At 38.0% G+C, this 20,714-nt stretch overlaps 1 protein-coding gene and 1 long non-coding RNA gene across 2 annotated transcripts in view; both read right to left on the bottom strand.

The window, feature by feature from the left end:
- Window positions 1-2,308: 2,308 nt before the first annotated feature.
- On the bottom strand, window positions 2,309-8,557 carry LOC135769241 (uncharacterized). The gene is made up of 3 exons (XR_010542387.2): window positions 7,764-8,557; window positions 3,276-4,437; window positions 2,309-2,789 (listed from the first exon to the last, which is right to left on the bottom strand). It is a non-coding gene; the product is annotated as an uncharacterized lncRNA (long non-coding RNA).
- An 860-nt stretch (window positions 8,558-9,417) lies between these two features.
- Window positions 9,418-20,714, bottom strand: part of LOC135773705 (protein MTSS 2) — a 30,926-nt gene continuing 19,629 nt past the window's right edge. Inside the window, 11 exon segments of the mRNA XM_073815776.1 lie at window positions 9,418-10,695; window positions 10,988-11,156; window positions 13,186-13,344; window positions 13,617-13,766; window positions 14,145-14,219; window positions 14,310-14,430; window positions 14,432-14,652; window positions 14,848-14,955; window positions 15,838-15,995; window positions 19,943-20,017; window positions 20,101-20,192. Of these exon segments, the coding sequence (XP_073671877.1) occupies window positions 9,926-10,695; window positions 10,988-11,156; window positions 13,186-13,344; window positions 13,617-13,766; window positions 14,145-14,219; window positions 14,310-14,430; window positions 14,432-14,652; window positions 14,848-14,955; window positions 15,838-15,995; window positions 19,943-20,017; window positions 20,101-20,192 (2,098 nt within the window). The 3' untranslated portion in view covers window positions 9,418-9,925.

The raw sequence follows: 20,714 nt of genomic DNA, 5'->3' as shown, positions 1-20,714 counted from the left end.
ACTTGATAACTATAGATTTTTGAGTAAAAGTTAAATTGCAGAAATAATTTTATTCTCATTGAGCGGTTTTGCTTGTTATTATTAAAATATATGGTATTAAAATTTTAAATGAGTTGTTTTTAAAACAACTCATTTAAATTTTTTATTCCATACATCTATATATCTTGTAATATTGTGCTCTTTCGAAGTTTTCACTTTGAATCAGGACGTACCTTTTAAAATGATCCTAATATGTACCATTTTGGTACAGATATACCTTTGATGTACCAGTATACCTGTCAGGTACTAATATCATCAATATGCCCCTTATACCTTTTTTTGAGAGTGTACCTAGTGGGTCCCGAATTGAACACAATTCAACTACAGTGGGTTATATTTATGAGGCAAAGGGGCAAGGTTTTAACTAAAGTTTAAGTATAGGACAAAGGCATTTTCATAAATGACAGGTTTGGGGTGGATTTTCATGTATAATAAATGAAGTTGTGTTGTGTCAGTGTTTTATTTAATATTTTTATGAAAAGCCAATTATAAGATATATATTATGCTTAAATTCCCATAAAATTGTATAAAATCGTAATGTATCCTCTATAAAATCAGCTATGCCTGGCTCTCTCCCAAGGTTTTTTTTCCCTCCTAGGACTTTTCCCCCAGGGTTTTTCTCCTAGGGTTTTTTTCAACATATGGGGAGTCTGCTGACATTGGCTTAACTTAGCACCATTTTATATACGTTACATTATTACTACGCCCGCTAGGACAGTAAACCTTAGCCGCTGTATTCTGCTGCTTATGTTTACGGTTTTTCTGTGTTTTCTCCTGCATCTATTAATGTAAAGCTGCTTTGAAACAATTGAACAATGTAAAGTGAAATTTTAAGTAAAAAAAAAAACGTAACATTTTTAGATCCAATTGAGGTAATTTTTTATGTTGAGCCAACTTTTTACAATGCATGTACAGTAGTGTGTCTAAATAAATGTCCCAATGTTGCTGCAATTTTTTTCAGTAAGTTTTCTTTGTTGTGTTTTGGATAATAATTAAAGTGGAGTAAGCATGGCAATGGAAAGTTTTGGGTAAAGTTAGTGCTGAACTCAAATACATATCTAGATATATAGCTTTTTAGACAGAAAATTTAAGGCTGGTTACATTAGGCCCTGTTCAATGTCATTTTGAGTATGCTAGTTAATGGATGACTGATCTATCCATTATGTAGATAGCAGGTTACAAAAGGGACAAAATAAATGGGAAAGATTCGTTTTAGTCATGTTAAAAACAGATACTTTCAGTTATTGGATGGTTTCCTTTTAAAAATAAATAGTCATTTCTGAATCTAAAAGTTTTAAAGATTTTGTTTGGACCAAGGTGTTTGCGTATTCAGGCACACAAGACTGGAATAAGTTGCCTTTTTGATATTTTGTTTATAACAGATTATGTGGAATTTAGTTAAAGAGTCAATCATTTTTTTGATGGGATGTCTTAGAATGTATACATTTGGCTTTTGTATGTGTGTTTCAGTGATTATATTGTAACTAGTGCGGATATGTTTGCCAAATAAACCGGTCATAACAAAAACTGAGCTTTAAAATCAAGGACAATGAAAATATGTTATTGTGTTATCCTTGACAAAGCGTGTAATGAGGCTGTATTGCTTATTGATAAATTCAAACTCAAAATGGTTCTGTGTGCCTATATACAGATACACCTACCCTGATAAATATTAAAGGAAACCTACGGTCCGATTAACAATTTTACATTTCCTTTGGTGTGTAAGTGTGTATTAGTACATGTAAACCATATGCAAAAGGTACATACCCCAAAGTAAACGATGACGCAAGTTATCGTCTCCAGGGTAAATCTCTTTTCTTGGACTACAACAAACACACGGATTGTAGGCAACAGTTTACTTCCTGGGATTGATGATGTAGACAAGATCGACATTATCATAATTCCTCCCGCTTCAGACTCAGCCGGTAAGTTAACATTGCGACCGAATCTTTCAAACATGGTAAGAGGCGTCACATTTCCGGCTGACGTCGTGGGTATTCAGGCCAATCACAACGTACAGATTAGCTGGCCAATCAGGGCACTGCGCTTTTCAAATCCATGTGTTTTGTACAAAAAGTTTCAGGAAGACAGGGAAATCTGGAGCTACAACAATGTACGGTATGTGGAAGGTTTTTTATCCATAAACCACATAAACACATTGTAATATACCGAGTACACAAAATAACGTTGTTTTAGCTATGAAATAGGTGACCTTTAACTTTAAAAAAGTGTGACAACTAGCCCCAGTCACCTCTCACAAGACTTTTTATTAGACAAGAAATTACCACATCGCATTCACATTTCCAGTAATCCACATTCATAACCCCAGCTTCCTCTCCATGACAGCAGAGACATGGTCATGGGCAGCTCTGAATAGATAATTAAGTCTTAATCTTAAAATATAAATGTACAGATGGGCTTATGGAAAAAATGGAAATGTTTCACCTTTAACCACTATTAGTTTGACAGTGACGCAAGTTTCCCCTCAGTGAGGGCCGAGTTCAGTCAGGTGAGAGGTGACAGTGCCGTATGGTGGATCTCCTGCCAGTGACAGGCTGTCATTTAGAGATGTGTGCCATGTGGCTGTCTTTCAACCTGTCTAGGAGCTGAAGGATGACCCCTCCTGTTCACTGGGGCTTCACCGGCCATGCCATTCCTGTCTCCAAGCTTACACGTCTGACAGAAGACATGACGTCTGGGACACATCGACTCTATCTTCAGGTGGGCCTGTCCTGTGTTTCTTTTGATAGCTCAGGAAGGGTGAGAAAATGAGACTGAGAAAGTTATGTGACATATAGTCAAAATGAGACGCTTTATGTATATTATTGGCTTACAAGTGAAGGGCTCAAGGTTGTGTGTGCCATTAAGGTGAACGGTGTACTTAATAAGATTCAGAGGATATTTTTTTTAACAAAAATCCATCACTGCTGACTTAAATGCATTTCTGCAATTAACTGTTTTTTATTGATGGAGTAACTTGATGTGTGGCTTTTGGAGGTGGATAAAGTGTCTATCAGCTCTCCAATAACAAACAAATACATCATGAGAGAAAATAAAGAAATTAAAAAGCATAGCCAAGGACATGTGAGGACTTTTCCGCCAATTTTGTGCAAAGCAGACAAGCATAAATCAGAAAACTTTTTTATATGTCAGTCACACCAATACATAATCACGAAAGATGGCAAACGTAACTTCTTAATGTATATTATAATATTATACATATCTAACATCCTGACCTGCTCTATCTCATGACAGCTGTACATCCTCAGACCGGAAAGCCCTTTAGCAAGTAGTCAAAATTGCCCATTGAATCGCTGGACAGTCATCGTAAACAGCCACTGATGCTCACCAACAGCTCTTCAGATCATCAGGGACTCCATCCACCCCATCTGTCTGTTTTTTACACTGCCATCTGGAAAACAGAACAAACATACATGGACCACAAAGGCTCAGGTACAATTTTTTTTTGCGCTGTTGCATAAGCCAAACTTTGATCTCTTCCCCATTACCATTTGACTTACTCTAACAACTCCTTTACAAAGCCTAATTTATATATCATATTGAAAATAAAATTTAATACACACTGATACTTTACTATTTATATGGACAGGGTTTAGATTAATCCCAGAGTAGACCTTAGTTATATTAGGACATTTAAGTGGTTCATACAAATAAACCTTACAAAAAACATTACTGGTGTGCATCTTGAGACAAAACAATGGCACTGACATATTTCAAGTTATGCCAGTGCAAAGTTTGTACACTTAAGACAGTTCAAACATGCATTACAGTCTGGGACTAGACCTAAGCCCTGTCCAGGAAACAACCCCATACTGTTTACCAATAGTCACTACTTGTTTCATTATATATTTTGATGACACACAGACAGCAGACAACTCCGGGCCGGATCCGTGCCGAAGTCATCCGTTTCATTGTGGATCCAGCCCAGTGTCGTTTGCTGTCTGGGACTGTGATGTGTTTCAGGATACAGCTATACTCTTGCCTATCCTGAATACCTTTTAAAATGGTTTAAAAAGTACGATGTTAATGTTGTTTTTAAAACTTAAAGCAAATGCATAACCACTCACTGTCACATCACAGTGTAATATTAATATATTCTACACTATTTCTACACTATGTATTAGCCTTAATAAAATCTATTTAAATCATATACATGTGGTAGATTAGGCATTTATCAGGCGAATTATTAATCATCATGAAAGGAATTAAAGCAGAGTGTCTTTTTTAAGATGTAAGCACATTGTCCTCCCCTGCTGCAATATCAGAGTGTTGTTGGACATATTTGCATGCTCAGCGCTGTGTGTCTGCAGTAATTCATCATTGGTCTCGGAGGTATTGAAAGCATCAGCATCCGTCAGCAAGCTTATGTCAATGGCTCTGTTTTAAAAAGAACAAAAGAATTATTTCTCATCAGTAGAGCGCTTGTTTTTAAATAGCCTGCGTTATGTGTCTCCAAAAATATCCCCAACTGCAGTAGATTAAAAGGCACATCTAATGGCCTATAAAATAACTACATTGACAAGTTAATTGGAAATATAATCAATGTGAAATGAGACTGAAGCCGAAGTCCAATGCAGCAAAAATACATCAGAAGATCAAATCGGCTCTAAACCCATCAATGATTTAAAGATATGTCTATGAACACCCCTGAGATTGATGTCTACTGAAACATCAGTATGATGACTATTGCTCTACAGTATATTACTCACATATTACATAAAGGTATTGTATATAAATTACAGCAACACATTATACAAAAACCCTAAATATTAAGGACTTCACTCTAAAAACAAACGGTGCTATATAGCACCAAAAGTGGTTCTTTGCTCGTAATCATAGAAGAACCGTTTTTAGTGCCATATAGCACCGGTGAAGCACCAGTGAAGCACCTGTGTAGAACCAAATAGTGCTATGTAGAACCATATGTGGTGCTATTTGGCCCCTATTTGGTTCTACACAGGTGCTTCACTGGTGCTTAACCGGTGCTATATGGCACTAAAAACGGTTCTTCTATGATTACAAGCAAAGAACCACTTTTGGTGCTATATAGCACCGTTTGTTTTTAGAGTGCAGTACACACAAAAAACCCACTGATTAATACTTTCTCATTCCATGCGTTACTGGGCACATAATATTTTACGATACTGTCACTTCACATTAAATATGCAATATTTACCAAAGTATACTCCACTATAAAGTACTACTTCTACAAATATGGACAAATATGATGTTATTTAATGTTAAACTATGTGAGTGGCACTGTGTGGCGCGACAGGGATTTGAGCAACTTCCTGAGTCACAGCTGGGTGGCACGGACGGCGCCGGTGTGTGTATACTCATACACTGTAAAAAAATTCCGTAGAAATTTCAATGTTATTGCAGCTGGGTTGCCGGTAATTTACCGTAGATTTACATTTATGTTATTTACTGGCAAGAGTTTGTTCAAAGTTAAATAAATTTCAAATATTAACAAGTCTTTATCTTTACAGAATAAAACTATACAATAACAGCCTCATGCAAAGCATTCTGGGAACCAGAATTCATCATCAACCTTTTTCTGTTTTTTGGTCCAGATTTTATTTATGTTATTTATGAATGTTTTGCTTGATGCTGTTTTTTAGTTTTACTCTGTAAAGATAAAGACTTGTAAATGTTTAATTTTCATTTAACTTTGAACAAAATGTTGCCAGTAAAAAACATAAATGTAAATCTACGGTAAATTACCGGCAACCCAGCTGCAATTTCTACGGAATTTTTTTACAGTGTAGAAAACAATGTGTTCAGTTGATTTAGAACGGCGCAGCGCTGCGCGGCGCTGATCGGCGCGGCCGGTGTGCGATCCCCTTAAGGGCAACTTAATAATATGGATTTCAATGAATGCAAAAATATTAAGTAGCATTTTAAGAAAAAGTCAATAAATTAAGTGTAAAATCAACATATTTTACACAGACTTATTTAAAATGGTTAACATTTAAATGAAAAAATACTAGTTAATGTCTTCTGATTTATTAATTAATTTGATTAAAATCAAGTTGATTAAAATCAAGTTAAAGAAGATCAAGTTAAATATACTAGTATTGCTCAGTTAGATTAACTTACTTTTCTTGGAACAGGTAAGTTATTTATGGTTTTTTGTTTTTTATATTCCATGAGATGAGGGGACAAAACATTTATTCAATCAACGCGCCCTCCCAGTTTCGTTTTTGGCAGCTTTAAAGTGCAACATACTTCAGTATGCAGTCTATGCACAAGCACAGTCTTTTGAACAATGGTAACTACAAAAGTCAAAGAAGAAACAGAAACTCTTCCAAATCTCGAAGATAAATGAACAATAAACACTAACAAGTCTTTCGTTTTAGTTAAAAACACATAAAATAGCGTTAAATTCAAAATTTCCTCTCCAAATGCAGTTCCATGCAAAGCATGCTGGGAACTACGAGTCCACTGCCTAGTTAGTAATGTTTGATTAAATTATTCATGTAGTTTCAACACAAAATTATTAGTTAATTTCCTTCATACAAATTTAAGTGGATTATACATCATAAATTGAAGTTGAATTTACTCAATGTGTTTGTTTAGACTTACTTAATTTATTGAAATTCTTATGTTATTAAAAATTTGTTATAAAAATTTTGAATTCTTGTTTTTTTAATCAGAATATGACGAACGATTTTTAAGATTAAAAAACAAGAATTCAAAAAATTTTATTCAGTTTACTCATTTTATATTTGTTAAATCTACTAAGGCACAGAAAGACTTTTTACGTACTGTAAATTGCAGTATTATAATTACTATAGTTTGTTAATGTTTATTATACCACGGGTCTGTTGAAAGCTGTATTCTGATTGGCTGAGAAATGTTCTGTGGGTATGCATTAATTTCTGATAACCGCACACTAAACTTGTCAAATGTCTTAAAAATAGGCACCAGAGCAATGTTTGAGGTAAACGTGGTATAAGAGAAATAATTGACTCCGGTCCTTTGAATTATTCGAAAATAATGCACACCCGCATTGCACCTTGGGTGTGCATTATTTTCTTATAATTCAATGGCCCGTCGTCAATTATTCCTTACCTATAGTATACTCTGCAGTATAGTATTCTGTATTCACCAGTATAAATTATTTAATTTCACAATTGAAAATACACTGTAGTATACTTTAATATTTTCTATGTTAACGTTTAAAAACACAAGTATCTAGGAATTTTGATACAGTAAAAATTTCTTTCATGTGTCAATAAAGTAGTCGTTTGGTAAAAAAATGAAAAGAAGTCGTCATATCTGCTCTGAAACCTTAGTAATAATTAAAAAGTTATACATCAATGTCACATCAGCATCAGCTGAACACATACTAAATCATGAGGATCAGCTCTTAAATCCAATTATGTAGCTAAACATATAAACTGTCACAGCTGCCTGAGATACAGAAAACAGACCCACATGAAGTCATACTGAGGTATACTTTACTTTGGTTTTTACTGTAGTGAATTGGTAAACTGTAAATACTTACTACATATACAGCATACTTAAAATAATCAAAACTGTAGTATATGCTATACACTTTAGTATATGCTATATAGTCATTTACTATATATTTGTTTTAGTAAATGTATACTACAGTATTTTTTCACGTGGTGTGTGGTGGAAATAGAGTCAAGAGAAAGCTGATACCCAAGTGTCCCTGTGCGTAAAGAAGAGTGTACCATTCTGTTCTAAACAACCCCCATCCCCCAGATCAGATCGCATTGCTCAAGATGTGTTTATTTCTGCTGTGCTGTCTTGTTTTCGACGTGCCTCCATCAGTACACAGTCATGTCTCGCATTTGCAACGGAGGTGCGTGCAGCGCTTCTGTCAGTTGGAATGACACGCGTGCCACTTTGCCGCGCGACTGACGGCGGGATGCGCACCCGTGTCACATCACTGTATGTGTAGCCCGGAGCGGAGTGTGGGGGTCCCGTCCGTCACGAAGAGGGAGATGACGAGGATGTGATGATGAGTTTGGGAGTCAGTGAATGACTGAAGCCATGGCTCATTCTCACGATCTCCAGCTGCCACATCAAACGCGTTGCTTGACCGTCTCCGGTTCTTTATCCCATCTATTAGATTTTGGATTAGTCGCTTTGGATACAAGTGTCAACAAAAGTCTTACAACATTAACAATGACTTAGTATTTCGATGGAAATTGTGGTTGGCATATGAGTGCGCGCACACGATGGGTCACATACTGTAAGCCTTATATGTGGGTGATACCAGGCCGCAAAGATTGTTTTGGTGAACAAAAGTATTAAAAATACAGGTGGGTGATTCTCACGAAATCCAGATTTAGAAGGTGTCCAGCATCAGATTTTTTACCAATGTCTTGCACATGTAAGATTTATTCTTATGAACTTACTATAATCATTATTTTTAGAGGATTTAAAAAAATATTTACCTTTATAGATTATCATAATAAAAAATTATCATTACCACAACATGATATTACATTAAATATATGCATTTACAAACTTTTATCTAAAGAGAAAAAATAAGAACTGCTTAACCATAGATATGTGCTTAACTGCTTACCTGGTGCCATCTTGAGTGTCACAGTAAATTATGTCCCTTCAAACAATTATTTTTTTGGAAATGTTAGTTCCTTGAGGGCTTAAACAATGATTGAAAATTGTTGCGGAGGATGAGAAAATTAGTCTCGGACAAATTTATATTTCTTATTATTCTCTACATTAACCAATGATCACCAAACACCACATATTTCTTTACTGTACATGTTTATAGTATAACATGCACTGAAGCTTTAATTTTTTTTAGATTTTGTAATTATAATTATTTCCATGTCAAAGAACCAAAATCCAGTCATGGACACATTGCGTAATGAAAATTTTCCCCTTAAATATGGAAAAAAAAAACAAAATTGGTTTGTATGATGTCATTTAAAATCACGTGCAAAATAGTACATGAAGAGATGTTTATAACTGTATGCTTCTCATTTTGATACTCTTACTTTGCATTTACTTTTTTTTATCAAACTGTTTCATGACACCTCGCAAATCTAATTTACCATAGGTCCATTTTTGGTTCCCCAAGCATCAATATAATTTTCTAGCATATCTAACCAAAATCAATATTTTTATTAGCGTAAATAACACTTAAAATGTTAAGCATGAACATTGCATTGTAAAACATTGCAAAGTTCTCTAATACAAGTAAAAGATAAATTGCTGTGTAAAGGAAACCCTGTCATTTTTAAGCAACTACGCCATCTGCTGGACAACTTTTAAGTATATCCAATGAAGAAAAGCACATTAGCCACAAGTATTTGACATTTTTTCCAATTAAAAATATCACTACACTTTGTTATAGTACAAGTGATGTGCTTTATTTGGCAGTTTACAGCATGTGCAGTGGTTTGATTGTGTGGTCCATCTGAGTCTGAGCTGCGGTATAAGCAATCTTGTGCTTTTCAAAACAGCTTTTCAGTTGAGAACAAGACTTTGGCTTTTTACAACACACGTGGGAAGAGAAATTTCTCGAAACGTCTTAACATAGCATAGTTACATGGAAGCAACACGTAGAACATAGTCATTACAATTTCCGAAAAGGAACAACTGGTGTAACTAGTATATTAATACACATTTTAAACATTACATTCTCACCGTTAAGGTCATAAAATGTCCGTCATAATAATATGCCTGTGAAACAGATATTAGTCTGTTGAATATACCTACAACAATAATAGTCAAGATCAGTACTTGAGTCCATATACACTAAACACAGATTCTGGCCTTTTGGTTGGCCAGGTTTAACACTGAATTTACATAGTTTGACAACAAATCCTTGATTTGCACTGTCCGAGTCAGTACTGAACTATCGCATGATCCTCGGTGCTGATCTGTCATTGCAGACAGTTTTCCTCAGACGCACCCCTCTCCGGATGGTCTTCAGTGGATCTTCTCCATCCCCGTCTTGTTCTTGATCCAGTTGTTGGCCCTGGCTTATCTCAGGGTCTGTGGGAAACGGGAACTGTCCCTCACCGAGCGCATGAGCGCTGGCTACCAGCTCTCCGATCTTCTCCACCAGACTGTGGCGATTGGCTGCAAGTATCTGGTCTTCTTCTGAACTGAACCCTGCAGCTCCAGGTTGTTGCATGTAGATGCTTCTGTCCAACCTACCTCCAGTGCTCCATGCTGGGTTAGGCAGACTCATTCGCTTAGGAGAGCCTTTGTAGTCCAGAATTTCCGAGTCGTCGGTATAAACGCTTTCCTTGCTTCCGTTGTGCTCAGGGGGAGGACTGGGAAATCCAGGTGAGTCGGGAACAGTGGGAGTCTTTACGGGAACAATAGGTGGCCGGATAGGGATCGGACCCACGATGGAGGGAGTGCGTCTGACGTTTGTTTTAGAGGAAGGCGTTCTGCGAATGGTGGCCGTTCCTGAGGATATGACGCTGCTTCCTGCACCTTTTCCATTGGATGTGCCACCATGCAGCCCAGCGGTGCTGGCAGGCCTCTTTGACTGGATCATACGTCTGTAGTTCTGAGCAAGGTTGCTGTTGCGAGGGACGGTAGAGGATTTGTCAAAGTCCGTCTGTGCATCGATTTCAGCATCGCCGTTTATAGAATAACAGTCGTATTCAGATCCTACAAAGAGAGGAGGGGTGTCAGGTCTAATACTAGAGCATTTCTATAGCTCACTTGATAATGCATTGCATTAGCAGCACAAAGGTCCCTTGGCAACACACAAACTGAAAAAATGCATACTTTTTATGTCACGTTGGATATAAGGGTCTGCCAAATGCATAATGCAGAAATGTCTACATTTAGTAACATAAGTTAAGGCAGCATTGCATGGCTCTTATGCAATCCCAAAATGCATTGTAGTGAGAATTAAAAAATCCATCCAGTATGGTCTTTTGTGTGTACTGTAGATTACCTTGTGAGGGTATAGTGTCCTCTGAACATGATGGTGTAGTGTTCTGGGTGCTATATCCACTTGAGTACTGCAGAGAGTCACAGCTGCTCTTCTGCTGCTGTTCTAGACTGAGTCCACGAGTCAGAACCATAGCCAGCTCACTGGCGGCAGATGATGCTGGTTTACCATGCTGAGAGACACAAAGAGAAACATGCAGATGATAAATTACCATAAGAGCCATTTTTTTTTCTCTGTTAAAATTATTTAAAAGGTTAATTCATGTAAAAATGAAAACTGTGTCACTTATTCACCCTCATGTCATTCAAATCATTAATGGCTTTCTTTGTTCTTCTGAAAAAGTTTAGTTTCAATAACATGAGGGTGTGTAAATAAAAAATAATTATTTGGATGAACTATTTTCTAACTTTGGTTTAAGATCTTTATAGATCACACATCTTCAACCTTCAGGTCAAGAACCTCTTAATGGATAGAGAGGAGGAGAAGGGACCCCCAATATGTGTATCAAATTAAGACTGGGTTTACATGTGACCCTGGACTACAAAATCCAAACCAGTCATAAGTAACATGGGTATATTTGTAGCAATAGCCAAATAATAGATTTTTTATGCCAAAAATCATAAGGATGTTAACTCTTCCCCCGCCATTGATGAGATAACTTGTCAATTAAAGGGCTCATTACAGTTGTGCACATGTCATACGGCGTAGCCGCGATGGCATGGGACACGCGTCAGTTTTCATATATACTTCTGCGTCGACATCCACATTGATGTGCAAACACACATGCAGACCGCTGATAGGCAGTATCCACGTGCGTAACCACAGTAGCAGTGCAACTGTCAATTAAGAAGCAGCTTGGCCAGTTTAACCCACAAACGAAGGAGAAACAGCAACTTGTTTTGTATGTTTTGAGAAGACCAGCAGTGATGGAAGTAAATAAACAGTGACTAATGTTGCAGTTCGAGGTTAATCATTCCTCAACTTGGCCCATCTTTGTTCTCACCATCGCAAACAGAAATATCTATAGTGACGGGAGGGTTTTTTGTGGATGAATCACATCACTTGCGGTCCACGTAGAACTGAGTGACGTGCTGTTAAAAATTTTGCACATCAGGCTACGCATAGGCTCTGGAAAACCTACGGCGTAGACCCTTTGCACAACTATAAATTGGACTTAAAAGAAAACATCATTCCCTGCCAATGACGAGTTTTTCCAGCAATCTGTATTTCCACTATTATCCACCAGGTGACGCTCTTACCCAACATATAAAACCTGAAAGCAAACTTTTAGGGCAAACAGTCTAAACTCCATGTATGTTTTTATCATCGCTCTAAATCTGATCTCTATCAAAAGTCCTTCACAAAAATTTTATTATCTCAGCTATTTGCTCAAAATTTGGTATTTTAAAAAAAACTACCCATATTTGAGAGGTGAGTAAAAGAGAACAAATAAATATAGGATAAAAGTTTTTTGTTTGAATATAGATGGTCTGTTCTTACATTTGATATATTGTATGTTTATATATTTAAAGAAGAACATTAATTGAAAAGGCATTAATCTTTTGTGAAAATCACAAAAAATGCTGACGCTGGCAACTGTTTATTATGGCATATAGAGAGTTAAGTAAAGATCACGTTGCATGAAGATATTTTGTAAATCTCCTCCCATATATGAAAAATTTATTTATCATTAGTAATATGTTTTTCTAAAGACCTGGACAAATTTAAAGGTGATTTTCTCAATATTTAGATTTTTTTGCCCCCTTAGATTCCAGATTTTCAAATAGTTGTATCTCGGCCAAATATTGTCCTGTCCTTACAAACCATGCATCAATAGAAAGCTTATTTATTCAGCTCTCAGATGATGTATAAATCTTAATAAAAATATTTACCCTTGTGGTCCAGGGTCACATATTTTTTTATGGTGGTTAATTTACAAATAAATTAAAACATTCATTTTCGGTATACACAGTCACATACTGTTAACATTTACTGAATAGATTTTAACATGGGGTCTTTTATTTTAATCAAGTTATAATTTTTACTGTTAGCCTATTCATTCATTTTCTTGCCTAATTTTATTTTTCCCAAAAACTTATTTTCAATTCAAACAATATTTGGAGGACCCCCAAAGGGTCCCTGGCCCCCTGTTGAAGACCCATGTTATATATTTAAGATGGGATATCAGTTTACTAGGGTACCTTTACTGTAATGTCTTTAGAAGGCATTCTGGTCCTGTAAGACCCTTCAGAGTGCATTACTCCATTCCCTCCCATACCACTAGAGGGCTCTGCAGTCTCAGTCCTGCGTTGTCGGGTTGCTCCCATTTGCTCATACTGACCCGCCTTTGACCAGTCTTGCTGTAAGGGGAAATACATCTTTAAAGTCATGAAAAATTTAACCAGATAGCATGGATCAACAATTTCTGTATTATTTAGCCAACGTTGACTGGAACAAATCAACAAACTTAAGCAATAAACCTGAGCCGGATGTTAGTTAATGATGAAAAGCGAATGATAAAAAACTAAATGGGATGAGGTAAAACAAACAAAATAAAACTAATAATGTATCGCACAACAAAGCTAAACAAAATAAGCAAAGGGTGACCAAATGGTCAAAATGAAAAACAAACCTTCCAGTAAGAAACCTTTGATGTGGGTGAAGGGGAGTTTGATCCCGGGGATTGGTTATAGGAAGGGGACGCAGGAAGAATGTAAGAGTGAGCCCTGATGGAGTCATTAAAACAGTGAACGGGACGAAAGGTAGCAAAGGATGAGCCGAACTGTGGATGACAGGATGGCTAAATCAAATATTGTGAAGTATTGATCAAATCTAAACATTGATGGAGATTTGTTTGCCACATGAAATAACGTTCACAGATCAATTTGACTTATCAGTATGTGAAGGACCAGAAATGTGTATGCAGAGTATATAATCAATTGTGACCCTCAAGTTTTGACCCCTTTAATTGTTGACACCATGGTTAAACTAAAAGAACATTTACACAACTTATAAACTTAAAGAAAAGAAAGAAACATTGCAGATGGAATTCTATCAATATTTCAAAACATCACATAACATCCTCATCCACCAAAGTTTACAGACAGTTTATATAAAAACCAACCTAATCTAAAGTCCAGATTGAAAAAAGCCAACTTACTATTGTAGGAGAGCCACACTCACTGACAGATTGACACGTTTCTGAAGCCTCCGAGGATGCAGAACTTGATGACTTCTGTTCAACAGAGATAATAAAAGAGGGGTCATCAATAAGTTATAAAACAGACATAAACGACAACAATAAAAAGACTAACTGGCTAATGACCTGGCTAGTGATGTCAGACGGCATTGGAGAGGGAGGTTTAGAGTGCATATTGACATCTTGTGAGACAAATCCAGAATCGTGAGAGGAGACGCTGCTCAGTCGATGGGCGCCACCTGGTGGCAAATGCACCAAACTGACAGCAAGACAAAGGAAGTGTTGGTGTTAATCTCCAGACAAACACACAAACCACATTTGAAGTCCATACAAAAGAATGCCAAAAAAAATATATAAAAAATACAGGGTACCTGCAAAGGCTGCTCTTCCTAGAGCCGATACTACTAGGAGAAGAGGGAGGGGTTTGATAGGACCAGTTGTAATCCGAACCCTTGAGATCCACAATAACCTAATGGGAAAAATCGAATCATTTTCAGACACTGTGTCTATTTGTGTGTTTGAGTTTAAGTTTTTCCAATCTTTAAAGAATGTCCTTATTTATATAGTGAACAGTATAAAAACATCCTCAGAGGACACTTTAGATGGTTCTGTTTTAGCATACAAACATGATTTTTTTATTTTATTTGAATGTGTATTTAAGCACCTGTTCACTGGCCTCTGGTAGTTTATGTGGGTCAGTGGTCAACACAGTAAGGTCATCAATAATGGCCTGGAGGTGCGTGGCTTCTCCCAGCATGGCAATCTCACCGTTCTGAAAGGGGAAAGGGAAAGTACAACTTTAGATTCCAAATTTACAACAAAACTCAAACAAAATCTTTAAACACACATCAACAAACTCCTGACCGGCACACAGGCTGCACCCAAAACCAAATACTTCCCAGATTCCCAGAAATCGGCAGCTTCTAGTGTGGATCCATCTCGTTGTCTATTTCTATCTGGGTTTTCTACACGCATTACCTACATCCTGTGCATCTTCCGGCTGGATCCCAGACAGCAGACGACTCCGGGCCGAATCCGGTGTGGCTCCGGAGTCATCTGCTGACTTCGATAGACACTTTAATGTCCCATGAGAACATACTTTGTTAAGCTTGTTAACTCTTTCACCGCCATTGACGAGATTTTCCGTCTTTCCGCAATACCGTTATTATTCACCAGGTGGCGCCCTTCCGCAACTTATACAACCCGGAAGTAGCGCCTCACGTGAAAGAGAAAGAACTCCGTGTATGTTTTAAAGATCGCTCTGCATCTGATCTCTATCAAAAGTCCTTTGCAAAAATGGAATTATCTCAGCTTTTTGCTCAAAATTGGGTGTTTTTGAAGAAACCCATGTTTGAGAGGTGATTACAAGAGAACTAATGAAGGTATGATGAAATGTTTTTTTTTGTTTGAAAGCATGGGGTCTGTTCTTTCATCTGATATATTGTTTTTTTATATATTTAAAGAATAACATTTTCTGGAAGGCATTAAACTTTTGTGAAAATCATGAAAAATGCTGGCGCTGGCTGGCAACTTTTTTTTAAAATGCTGGCGGGGAAAGAGTTAAGTATTTACTTATTCAAAATAAGTACCATCTCAACAGAGTATGTGATTTCGGACACAGCCTTAACCAAAAACCTCTGTCTGGCATTCTCACCACTACAGGTTGCAGGAAACTGATGAAGGTGCAATAACGCCCCCTTTCCTCAAGCAAGGCTCGGCGCACGGCCTGTTTTTCAGTCTCCTCCATTAGCAGGTACATGTCACTCACATCCTGCATAGCACTGTCCAGCTGAGGTTGTAACCCTCCTCGACCTGAGAGAAACGGATAGGGAGATAGTGAGTCAGTGGGATATATAAAGCCGTATAGATCCATTACAAACAATTACACCAAAATGAAGTGATTTATGACCTGAAAATGTTACAATTTGACGCATGAAATGTTTCATGTAGATATCAACAAAGATTAGGGTGGATAATGGCACTGCTGTGGGCCTTCATGCAAAGAAACATTCACAACCATACAGTATAATGGAAAGAAAAAACATTAACAGAGTTGCTCTTTATCTAAGCACAGCATGTGATGTACTTTCACAAAACAGATTTTTGTTATGTCTGAAGAAAAGGATGACATTGAAATGAGGACAATTTTTGAACGATGGAATTTTGCTTTACAAGGACACCAAAACATTCCCATGAAACAAATGCTGAGCATGTTTGATGAAATGAAATGCTGGCCATTCAAAACATGCAGGAAAATCCTGAATACATACCTGGTAGTTCTATAGTTTATAAGCAGAAGCCAAGCCAATCATAGTAAGAAATAGAGAAATAGAGAGGGGCAGAGGAAAAAGACAATTTGCTATGAAGAGATTGTAAAATTGTGGGGGAATGCAGGGATATGCAGTTGCAAGCAAATCTGTTAAAAGCAAAGCTCTATGCACAGGGAGATCATTACATTTATTTATTATACTACACATTTAATTCACCATAATATGAAATGATTAAGTCACACATCTAATGTGTTGTCATTAACTTAACACATCTCTGTGTTAGTTTTAGAACAACATACTTTGTGTTGTTTTAACACATCTTGTGTTGTCCCTTTAATTAATTTGAAAACAGAATCAACACGAAATGACACATAGGGTGGGTTGCACCAACAAGGATTAAATTAAGCAGAGTTTAGAGCTAATCTAGGGTTTGTTGATCTCAGTTTAATTTTAATTCGAGTTGGGTTGCACCACTTAAATTTAAACACAGATTAACAAATCTTAGATTAAAACTTTAAACTGTATTAAACCATTCATCTGCGATTTATTTTGTCCGCCATGTTGAATTTTTCTGGTGTAATTAAACGGCAACAATGTTGACGTTGTCATTCAAAAAGGAAATAAACAGTTTATGCAAGTAAAGGTAATGTAATTTTTGTATTATAAATCACCTACATACACCGGTAGGCTGATCTAAAGGTCTGATTCAAATAAAAACATTTGACAATCTTTTAAAACAATTGATTAACAGATCAGGACATTTTTGTGACAGGAATTATCGCAAAGCTCAGATATTGTGATTAATGAACAAGATGTGTCGAAGCATTTGTCATGAAGCGCCACCGTGTGTCCGTTCATTCACTGTCCTTTGTCTGACTGGAGCGCGCGTGACAGAGGAGAAGCACATACGAGCATCGGTAGCTTCCAGCGGTGCTGTTAATAATTTTTTTGAGCCGCCAAACTCACTTTGTTGAGACGTTATAATAAACTCATATTTGAATAGCACCACCACGCTCGCGGTATGTGTTTCTAATCATTTAGCCAGACATTTAATTGTAATAAAAAACATATTTAAACCTCCTCATATGCAAGTTTAAAGTTAATCCCCCACTGAGATTTAAAACAGAGTTTAAAGTAATGAAGCAACAGGATTAAAGATAATCTAGGTTTACTGTAAAATTTAAACCTGGATCAAAATGACAGTTTAAATGTAACCCTGATTATTTTTAAACAGGTTTAAAGTTTGGTGCAACAGAATTATTAAATAAGCTTTGATTTAAACCAGATTTAGGCCTAATCCTTGTTGGTGCAACCCACCCTTAATGTAACACAAAACAATGTTTTAAAAAGAACACATTCTTTCTTATGCTGTGTTCAGACCAGCCGCGGTAGAGGCGTGAAGTGAGAGTGATTTCAATGTTAAGTCAATGTAAAGACGCGTTGACGCACGTCTGGAGGTCTCGCGGCGCGAAAGAGGCGTTTAGCGCGCCGCAGTAGACGTGATTCCGCCTCATTCGCCCGTCTAGTTCGCACAAATGGGGCAAATTGAGCGTTGCCGTGGGAAACGCGCGAGTGGAAAAATGTGAACTTTGGCAAAAAAACGTTTACCAATCAGGAGCTTGCTCTAGTAGTGACATGATTACAGAAAGCGAGCAGAGTCACAGAAGCCCCTCTCATGACGCGAATTTCCGCGTAAAGACACGTTGACGCACATCTGGAGGTCTCGCGGCACGAATGAGGCGTTTAGCGCGCCACAGTAGACATGATTCCGCCTCATTAGCCCATCTAGTTCGCACAAATAGGGCAAATTGAGTGTTGCCGTGGGAAACGCGCAAGTTGAAAAATGTGAACTTTGGCAAAAAAAACGTTAACCAATCAGGAGCTTGCTCTAGTAGTGACATGATTACAGAAAGCGAGCAGAGTCGCAGAAGCCCCTCTTATGACGCGAATTTCCGCGTAAAGACGCGTTGACGCACGTCTGGAGGTCTCGCGGCACGAATGAGGCGTTTAGCGCGCCGCAGTAGACGTGATTCCGCCTCATTCGCCCATCTAGTTCGCACAAATGGGGCAAATTGAGTGTTGCCGTGGGAAACGCGCAAGTTGAAAAATGTGAACTTTGGCGAAAAAACGTTAACCAATCAGGAGCTTGCTCAAGTAGTGACATGATTACAGAAAGCGAGCAGAGTCGCAGAAGCCCCTCTTATGACGCGAATTTCCGCGTAAAGACGCGTTGACGCACATCTGGAGGTCTCGCGGCACGAATGAGGCGTTTAGCGCGCCGCAGTAGACGTGATTCCGCCTCATTAGCCCATCTAGTTCGCATAATTGGGGCCATTTGAGTGTTGCCGTGGGAAACGCGCACGTTGAAAAATGTGAACTTTGGCGAAAAAACGTTAACCAATCAGGAGCTTGCTCTAGTAGTGACATGATTACAGAAAGCAAGCAGAGTCGCAGAAGCCCCTCTTATGACGCGAATTTCCGCGTAAAGATGCGTTGACGCACGTCTGGAGGTCTCGCGGCACGAATGAGGCGTTTAGCGCGCCGCAGTAGACGTGATTCCGCCTCATTCGCCCATCTAGTTCGCACAAATGGGGCAAATTGAGTGTTGCCGTGGGAAACGCGCAAGTTGAAAAATGTGAACTTTGGCGAAAAAACGTTAACCAATCAGGAGCTTGCTCAAGTAGTGACATGATTACAGAAAGCGAGCAGAGTCGCAGAAGCCCCTCTTATGACGCGAATTTCCGCGTAAAGACGCGTTGACGCACGTCTGGAGGTCTCGCGGCGCGAATGAGGCGTTTAGCGCGCCACAATAGACGTGATTCCACCTCATTCACCCGTCTAGTTCGCACAAATGGGGCAAATTGAGCATTGTCGTGGGAAAGGCGCGAGTTGAAAAATGTGAACTTCGGCAAAAAAAACGTTAACCAATCAGGAGCTTGCTCCAGTAGTGACGTGATTACAGGAAGCGAGCAGAGTCGCAGAAGCCCCTCCCATGACGCGAATTTCCACGTGAATGTCTCGATAACTAGAATTTCACATGCGGCTTTCATGCGCGAATGAAGCAAGTAAACTCAAAATGTTCAAGTGGAAAACTAGACGCGGTAGGCGTGAATTTGACGCCTCAAACGCGGCTTGTGTGAACCCACAGTTAAGAGTGTGCACACCCAAAAATCTTCAACATGGTACAGTATAATAAATTATCTATACGCTATTTGGGTCGACACATTTTAGGGACACCTACAATTTAAATTAGGTGACCTTTAAATTCTATTGAACACAAAGGAAGTATGCTTTCACTACTGGAACAGTTGCTCACCATTCCGTGATTTTAAGTCTCCCATGACCTTTAACCTTACTGCTGAACCTCATAATCTTACTTTGACCTAATTAATCTTGACATCAGAAGTCAGCACTGATACGTATTCAATAATACCCAAACATACGGAGAGCCGTAATCCTCTGAAAACAAGGGAGAAATGAGAGACCGACCTTTTCTAGCTTTCTTCTGCAGCTTAACTGTGTCAGATGATTTCTTCTTGATCTCCTGCCTTGAGCGCTTGTACTCTGATGAACAGAAAGTGGATGTCACTTGTGGTGTTTCAATTGAACAGGTTATCCTATTGACGGTCATAATAAATCAGTCCCACCTTTGGCGTGGTCTTTATCAAGCAGGGCAGCGGTTTTCTTCCACTCTTCTATCTTGTCTTGAAGTGGGGTGATCATTTTTTCCATAAGAGCGCTATTTGTAAGGCAAACAGGGAAAGAATGAAACAACAGAAGGGGTGAAAATGTGGTCAGCCAACATCACTGTGCTATTTAAAGGAACACTCCACTTTTTTTAATATATGCTCATTTTCCAGCTCCCCTAGAGTTAAACATTTGATTTTTACCATTTTGGAATCCATTCAGCTGATCTCCGGGTCTGGCGCTACCACTTTTAGCATAGCTTAGCATAGTCCAATGAATCTGATTAGACCATTAGCATTGCGCTAAAAATAACCAAAGAATTTAAATATTTTTCCTATTTAAAACTTGACTCTTCTGTAGTTACATCGTGTACTAAGAACGACAGAAAATTAAAAGTTGTGATTTTCTAGGCAGATATGGCTAGGAACTATACTCTCATTATGGCGTAATAATCAAGGACTTTGCTGCTGTAACATGGCTGCAGGAGGGGCAATGATATTACGCAGCAGTCGAAAATAGTCCCCTTGGTTACTTTGAATAGCAGAGGACTATTTTCGGGCAATGCGTAATATCA

This window comes from Paramisgurnus dabryanus, chromosome 9, assembly GCF_030506205.2.
Source record: "Paramisgurnus dabryanus chromosome 9, PD_genome_1.1, whole genome shotgun sequence".
In the NCBI taxonomy this organism is placed as follows: Eukaryota; Metazoa; Chordata; class Actinopteri; order Cypriniformes; family Cobitidae; genus Paramisgurnus; species Paramisgurnus dabryanus.
The sequence above is the reverse complement of the archived record's forward strand: the minus strand, read 5'-3'. Positions and strand labels throughout refer to the sequence as shown.